This window comes from Populus alba, chromosome 9, assembly GCF_005239225.2.
Source record: "Populus alba chromosome 9, ASM523922v2, whole genome shotgun sequence".
Classification (NCBI taxonomy): domain Eukaryota; kingdom Viridiplantae; phylum Streptophyta; class Magnoliopsida; order Malpighiales; family Salicaceae; genus Populus; species Populus alba.
The window spans coordinates 6,199,013-6,207,247 of NC_133292.1; the positions used below are offsets into that span (position 1 = coordinate 6,199,013).

At 33.6% G+C, this 8,235-nt stretch overlaps 1 protein-coding gene and 1 non-coding gene across 2 annotated transcripts; one reads left to right on the plus strand and one right to left on the minus strand.

Moving 5' to 3' along the window:
- Positions 1–1,827: 1,827 nt before the first annotated feature.
- On the minus strand, positions 1,828–3,946 carry LOC118027694 (uncharacterized). The gene is made up of 3 exons (XM_035031126.2): positions 3,246–3,946; positions 2,459–2,644; positions 1,828–2,358 (listed from the first exon to the last, which is right to left on the minus strand). Exons 1-3 carry the CDS (start codon positions 3,804–3,806, stop codon positions 2,071–2,073), a joined length of 1,035 nt encoding a protein of 344 aa, XP_034887017.1. The 5' UTR covers positions 3,807–3,946; the 3' UTR covers positions 1,828–2,070.
- A 2,088-nt stretch (positions 3,947–6,034) lies between these two features.
- Positions 6,035–6,116, plus strand: TRNAS-GCU (transfer RNA serine (anticodon GCU)). Its single transcript has one exon. It is a non-coding gene; the product is annotated as a tRNA-Ser (tRNA).
- Positions 6,117–8,235: the final 2,119 nt, after the last annotated feature.

Sequence of the window (8,235 nt, forward strand, 5' to 3'; positions counted from 1 at the left end):
TTTAGACGATGGAGAATTACTTTGAGGTTTCGGTTAATTTTAAATGCAGGAATGAGTGGATTAATGGAGGCATAAAATGGGGAGTAAGCTCAATGACTTACGGATCATATATAGAACTATATTATAGGAAAGAATATTGCAAAAAGTTTTATGATTTATCTGTGTTAATTGTTATACATCTATGCATGTTTAGAATCTCTAAGAAAAACTAATCAGAGGGGGAAAAAAACTATAAATGGTTTCAGATAGTCAACAAACAGTAAACATGGCAACATTGGAATATTTAATTATACTTTTCAAAACGAGGGACTAATATATATTAACCCACTATCTAATTACACACACACACTTCTATATATGATGAAAGCTGTCGACAGGTCTGCTCCTCTTTCAACAAATCAATGAAGTTTCATTATAAATTAAAAGGGTTTTGAGGGCGAATATTCTTCGAAAGAGAGTCAACAAACATTACATGTCTTAAGTAATAATTAACGAATATTAAGATTTCCTGTGTGATTTTGTCATTGATGACTGGTTGATAATGTATTGCCCTGCATCAAAATACAAACTCTACATGCATATCCTTTTCAAAGGTGGTGTTATTAAAACAATTAACTTTCTAATCCTTGATTTGGTAAAGATGTAGACACTTCTTTTCTTCCAAAGATATAGATAAGTAATTGAAAGGTGCTTTCAGAATATCTTATGTGCACTTGATATACACCAGCATCAATATTTTATCTCCATGACTCCATAGTCGATCGATATCTATAGGATGCAGGAAAGCTGAGGGGTTAATTTCATTCTTGTGTGCTAGACTTCAGCGTTAAATATTTTAAAGACAACTTTGCATGAGATTCGGTTTTCACTTCTATCAATATTAGGTATGTCTTGTCTTTATTCATGCAATTCCAATGTTTTGCGAAATTGATACTGACAAATGTGCTTGAATATAAAAACTTGCCAGTGCGTTTTTGTGGTGCCCGTTCCTTTGATATTAGGGAGAGTCATGAGAAGACAGTTTGTCGTGATCCTGATGTGGATGGTTTGCCTTTTACTGGACCGGAGAAGTAAACCTTAGTATTGGTACATGCAAACCAGCTCAATTTTCGCCCATTGATTCCATTAAGAAAAAGAAAACAAACACTTATGAACTTGTGAAAACTTCAAACTTGAGCTTTTTATGGTACTATTTTGAGTTGTCCATAGCTTTCAGTCCTAATACGGGCAAGGGAACTTTTAGAGATATGTTTTGGTACTTTTATTTTCTTATTGTGTAATAGCAAAAAGCGTAATTATTCTCCTTTTACCTTCATGTTTTACTTGAAAGCAACCCGAAACTCAATTGCTTCTAAAAATTTCTTTTCCATTTGGGTCAGTTCAGGTTGAGTTTGGATGAAATTGCTCTTCTTGCTCACAATCTTTGGATAAATGAGTGTGAAGCACTCAAATAAATATTTTCTCCCAGTTTTTGAGGCTCGAGAGCTTATGTAATTACTAAACTCGTCTCGTGTCTAGAATGTTTTTTTGACGAGCGGATGAGCACTATTAGGAGGGAGATGGATGACAGTAGCCACTTTTGTGGCGAGGAATTAGTAAACCAGACATGTGAGGTTAGTGGTCATGAATTTGTCTAGGAGTTTAACTCTAATGAATTTGTTACTTAGGTTAGTGGTCATGAATTAAGTCAGGTTTAGTTCTATTAAACTACTCAAGTTTTAGGCCCGCTGGAATTTGTCTCACATTTTCAAGTCAGAAAAAAATTCTGGACTAGAAATTGCAGCTTGTTAAAGTATAAGAGCTGGGTTTATATAGCAGAGAAAACTCTTCCAAAGTGCTATGTAGGCATATAATCTCAAGGAATCTTATCGCTCACATAATCTCCCACATATTCTTTGCATTTCACTCGATCTTTCATTGGTTACAGTTATATCTACATTGAAACATATCGGTAAATCTGGCATTATGCTTACAAACAAGTTTCTTACAATTTGTATGTCTATATTCTTTATCTCTCACAGTTCCAGCGCGTGAAGAATTTTGAATACTGTGTCTCAGCAAACAGGGTCATCAAGATATAGTGCAGGTGCTATTATATGCTTGGGTACGGTGCTTCTTATCATATGCACTATCCAGGACTAATAGACATACAGCTTGGTGATGGAATTTAGGCTTGATAAGGTTCCAAACGACTCGAAAATTTGATCTCAAGCTTAACTGAATCACTATCGGCAATCCGTTTCCTGATTCTAGCATGTCCTGCATATTTCTTCCAGCGCCATACATCGGTTTGTTCCTGGTTCCCACAGACAATTCGAACAAAGTTGAAGTATGGCTCTGAGCATATAGTTTTGAGCCCTGCCAAGTTATAAAAGTCACAGCAAACTTTGTATTATAACTACAAGAAGATCTTGAATTTCATAAAAATGGCTCACAGTGTCGTGTAAGATATGCTTACACGTGACATTGCGAAACGGAGGTGACCGAATGACATTTCCAAAATTGGAGGTTGAACATGAAGGCCGAAGAGGTTGGACTTGTTTTCTATCAATAGATCAACGGAACAATTGCAAGTCAGGATCTTAGTCGTAACACCAGAGCCGTCAACTCCTTCCCCTAGTCCAAATTGCCGAATTCCTGCCATCTGCATCGAATTTTTTGTAACTTTAAACCCACAGTAGATTTATGAATCTGTTGTAGATGTGTCGAGTTCTTTAATAACGGGTCATAAATTTATCGAGGAAAGCACGGTGCTCAGTCATGGGCCAGATCTTCGAATTTGTGAGCAGTCCTCTATTTTAGGTCTAAAAATCGGGTCACATTGGTCCTAACCATTAAGCCTCTGCAGTACCTGGCTTCAAAGGCTCGTTATTATAGTGGCCTGAAACTAGAACCCTCCTAGTATTTATTTTTTTGTTAACAGAGGGGGCCGAAAGGCCCAAAGAAAAATACTAAAACTACACCATCTAAAATTGCCTCCACCTATCAACTATCAAGTCGTTATACAAATTTTGCTCAAGACAGATTGGGGAATCCTCCTATTACGTGGAATTACATGTTTTACAAGGTTATCTAGATTGTGTAAAATAGCTTGTTCTGTATCAACCCCAGTTCGATCAATAAAACAAAAAACTAAATTAGAATTGTTCGCAAAGACTGATAATTATATTTTTCTAAAATTCCCTACTTGGGTTGATGGTAACACACGTCTACGATATAGAAGAAGAGAGAAAAAGATCATGTACCTTGATTGACATCTTGGGTGGCGGAGGTTTTGTAGCAACATAAAAAACAAGCAAAGCAACACACAAACTCAACACAAGCCTCCAAAATATTTGCAAAGAAACCCACGCACATGAAGAACTCCTCCTAAAAGAACAATATTTCCACCACCACCCACCTTTCTTCTCGTCGTAAAAATCATCTTCTTCTCCCACCTCTTCCTTCTCTTCATAACCATCATCAACGTTAAATCCATGACCATCAACAATGATCAAACGATTTACCGGCCCTTTCTCCGCTCCACTAACCTTCTTCTCATTGAGGAAAGAGTTGTTTGATCCACGAGAGGATGAGTAACGGGAAAGGGTGAACCTTGCGACCTCAGGGTTCTTGCTGATGAGTATAGTATCGGATCTTGTTGGTGAATGGTATGTGGATTCGAGAATATTATTGTTGGTCTTGATATCTGCACTGTTTGCATGGGAGATGGTAGATGGACTTTGAACGTAGTATGCACACGGGTAGGAGTGAAACAAGGCCTCCTGGTCTTCATTGTCCATTCTATGAATGTTGTGTTCGGACATTGAGAGTGAGTGTTGTGCGTGTGAGAGAGAGGAGATAGAAGAAGACACAGGTGGGTGTTTGTGACAAGAGATGGGGGTTTTAAAAGGGATTAGACCAAAGGATGCTTCCTTGATTTTGCTTGGGCTACGTTTTGAGTACCCTAAGCTTAATAATCACTTCTTCTTCGGTGCATCAGGTCATGTATGTGTATGAATTATGATTACAGCAATTCCTTTTATATTTGTGAAAGTATTATAAATTTGCAAATGAAATATGAAGAGTGATGATAAATTGATATTGCCATTGCTTAAAAGATAAGTTTTAGTTGACTGTCATATATATAAGGATCGATCTTCTTAAGTTTGGCCATCTTCCAAGTTCATGATCACCTTTCAAAAAGGGACACAAAGAAATTTATTATATGAAAAAAGAGAGTAAAAACAAGGGGTTTAAGACTGCAAAAAAATAATTAACCCAATATATAAACAAAGATTAATCATCAAATATAAAGAATGACGACTCACATGTAATAAACAACAACATGTCTGACTTGTATATGTCAAATTATGAATCTCTATCTAAATTCTAGCAAGTTAATTAACAATATTTCACGTAATGTTTTCCGTTATAGGCACAGAATAATACTCCTAGCTTCATGGTCATCTTCGTGCCGAAAGATGATGGCAGGAAAAAAAAAAAAAAAAAAAAGCGGAATTACGGGGGCATCTTAGTTCTCCCAAGACACCAATGGTTTTTAATTGCTTTACACCGAATTGTCTCTCTCTTTTACAAAACATCCTAGGAATGATGGCAAAGTAAGCACGCTTCAGCATTTGATCCTTTCTCTCTTTTAATTGTGTTTTCCTTTTCTTTTTTATATGTGGAAAAGGCTCCTTTCTTTGCCAAAAAGCAGACAAAAGGGCCTTCTTCAATAAAGAAAATAGACTGTGCGTTCTTGGCCCTCATCGCTGTAATTATTCTATGGGTCTCTCTATTATGCGCTCTGATAGACATGCCATATGCTGCACCAAATCATATAGTCTCTGGTTCATCAACCTTAATTAACTTGTATCGATCGATCAAGTAATCTTCATAGTTTAAATCAATATACCCTTTTTTTTTCTCCCCAAAATAATAATAGTAATAAAAAACTTGTTTGGCTGATCACTTGATTCCATTACAGTAGTCGATTAATGTTTATATCATCGAGTGATTGGGAAGAAAAATGCTGTACAGGGTGGGAATACTCGATTGGAATGAGCAGTGGATACTGTGCAAAATTTTGAATGAATATATATCCCTTGCTTTTGAAGAGATGATGGATTGAGATACAAGAGTGTCCATATGAGGTCATGATTGAAGGTAATAGTGAGAACACTGATAAATAATCTATCTGAGCAGCTTTTTCTTTTATAGCACGACGTTATGAGTTGCGATTCCCACTTCCATCTTCATCATCATCACGACCAAAAATATTGTATAAATCGAAACTAGATCGATAGTGGACCTCCTGTTCTTTGTATTCGTTTCTTGAGGATAGTGTTTTCCTCCGGATTTTAATCGGCACGATCAAATTATCGATCAAAATCCCCCCGGCCCGGCCACCCAAAAAATCGGTGGATTTGTGATTTTCGTAAAAATTAGGGCTCGAAGATTTCACCATTATTAAAGATTGTTCCATCTTGGTGTTTAATGGACATATTTAGGATCGAGACCATCCTCTCAAAAGTTCGTGTGATTATGAGGGGAGACGTGGAATGCAACATCGGGCTTACTCTTTTTTTTGTCCGTGAAAGTCATTTAACATAGAGATGCAAAGCGATTTTATTCATATAGTGGCATTGCAGTAATATATATGAAGTATTGTGATGTGCTAATTTGTCCAAATCAAATACAGAAACGATATATATATATATATATATATATATGCTTGTCTTGACAATGGATACACTAAATACTTAAATTTCATAAAGTGGAGGACAAGGTTACGATCAAAAATAAATATTTATAAAATAAAAATAAAAGAAATAATATATTTTACTGTTAAACTTTTAGAGACGGTTTATTTTTATCTTTTAAAAATATTTTTATATAAAAATATAAAATATATTATTTTAATATATTTTTTCAATCACCTAAAGCCAGCAACCTTTGGGCTCTTACTACTTTCATCAAGTTGGGCTAGCTTAGACAGCTGGACTAGTGTTAATGAATAAATAACTTTATTCTACCTCTACAGACATACAGCGACGCTTTGGCCGAGTGGTTAAGGCGTGTGCCTGCTAAGTACATGGGGTTTCCCCGCGAGAGTTCGAATCTCTCAGGCGTCGCATGTGTTTTTTATTCTTTTTTGTTTATTTGTTTTTTAGTAAGCTATAAACTCCGTCCCTATAGTTTTGTTAAATTAATTAATTAGTAATAGTTTCAGACATTAAAACTTTATATTTTTAAACCATTTATAACTTAGTCATTCTACCAATTTCATTTTATTTCTCAAATTTATTTTGTTAGTTTTTGAGAAGTAGAAAAGGAAAATTAAAGAGAACTAGATCTAGATTTCTAAATTGAGGATGAGTAGCTTTAGTTAAAGGATTATTTAATTACATGGATATATATTAATTAGTCTTAATAAATTATAGGTACAAAGTTATAATTAACTCCTTTTTTTTTATTGGACCAGTGATTTTTTACTCCTTTTGCCCACTTTATTTTGATTTTTCTTTTCATGAAATATGCTTTTTTTTTTCCTGCGCCCACGCAGGTAATATTTATTGGTTATAGCGTTAAGATGTTAACAAGTAAGACAGTTGATGATGGGACGGATTAGGTAAACTTATCTTGTCTAACCCCATTGATTATCCTTAGCCTCATTGAAAGAAAATAAAAGGGATAGTGATATTATTGTTTACTGTTGTTCTTGAAAATAAAATAAAATAAAGATATATTAGTTTTTTGTTATTTATTTGCATAGTAAAATGATTAATATAACCTTTGAATTAAAAAATAATGCACAAACAAGAAAGAGCATTTTCATTTCATTTGCATAGTAAAATTACTTAAATATCTTTGTTTTATTGTCTTTTCTGCTTGGTTTTATTCTAGCTACCAAGTCCAATAAGGGGCACTTTAGTATTTAGACATATATATATATAATATTAATTTCTTTAAAAAAGTGAGTTGTGTGTATAGTTTAAGCGGGCATACATGAGTGCTCCCGCATTATTTGGATGACGTTTGCTGTGTCATCTTGTGGTTAAACCCTGGTTTCCACAACATTGTTTTAATTTTCATGATGTCACCTCCTTTATTGGACAACAAGTGTGAAAAAAATATCGGGTTTTACATTGATGGTTATTTCTTTTTTTCCTTCCTTCTTTTTTTTATTCTCCTTGATTTCAGAGTCTTCTATGCACGTTTTCAAAGAAACCGTTTGATTTTCTTTTAGTTTCGTCTTTATTTTTTCATTGTTATTTTTTATTTTAAATTATTCATAGAAATAAATTTTTTTTAAATTTAATCCTCATTTGATTTTTGTTGTTTTTCAAATTTAATCCTTATTATTTTATTAATTTTTATTAATTGTTCTTTTAATTAAATTATCCCTCTATATTTTATATCATTTTCTTAACTGAATTATTTTTTCAATTTCATCCCTTAATATCTTAGTTCATTTTATTTTATGTCATATTTCAGCTCTAATTTTTTTATTACTATTTTTTTTTTTTTAATTTTTTTTATTGGAATTTTTTTTTTTAATTTCATACATCAATATTTTATTTATCAGGATTTTGTTAATGTTTTTGGTCATGAGTTTGAAAGATTAGATTGGGATTGCTTAGATTTTTGTTTAGACTCTTTTTTACAATTGATTTTTTATGGTTTCATCTTTTTATGGAATTATCCTGATTTTATATGTTAGGTTACGAGTTTTGCATGCTAACCCTGCTTAACCGATCCAACCATTTTATTGTTATTATATATTTTTTAATTATATTATTAAATTAATCAAAATTTAACCCCAATCTCGTTTTCTTTAAAAATACTACTAATTTCTAAACATTTCTTACATGTCAAAAGAAAGTTTGGTCCTGTCCGCGGCACTTACAACCAATCTAGTTAAATAGCTAAACTCAAAACTTTGACTTGCTCCGCTTGGGATCAAACAGGTCAGAAACCTCTCTTTGACAGATAATATTCATTTTCTATCTTTGACAATTAATTTGACACGTTAGGTAAAGAGATTTTCTTTTAATTTGGGGAAAAAGGAGTGTATTCTAATATAATTGCTGAGTGAGATTAAATGATGTCAGATTTAAGTAACTTAATGATTACATCTTGATATATTGATAGATTGAAGCTCAGGAGACCAGCTTCCAATGAGGAGAAAAAAATAGGAGCAGCAGGAGCACCAATTACACATAAACAAGACGTAGAGAAAGAGTCTTTGAC

Excerpts from the sequence above, each read along its gene's own strand:
- LOC118027694 (XM_035031126.2), bottom strand. The coding sequence starts at position 3,806 with ATGTCCGAACACAACATTCATAGAATGGACAATGAAGACCAGGAGGCC. Across the intron at positions 2,645-3,245 it reads CACCCAAGATGTCAATCAAG|ATGGCAGGAATTCGGCAATT; the intron begins GTACATGATCTT and ends AATTCGATGCAG. Across the intron at positions 2,359-2,458 it reads TCCGTTTCGCAATGTCACGT|GGCTCAAAACTATATGCTCA; the intron begins GTAAGCATATCT and ends ATAACTTGGCAG.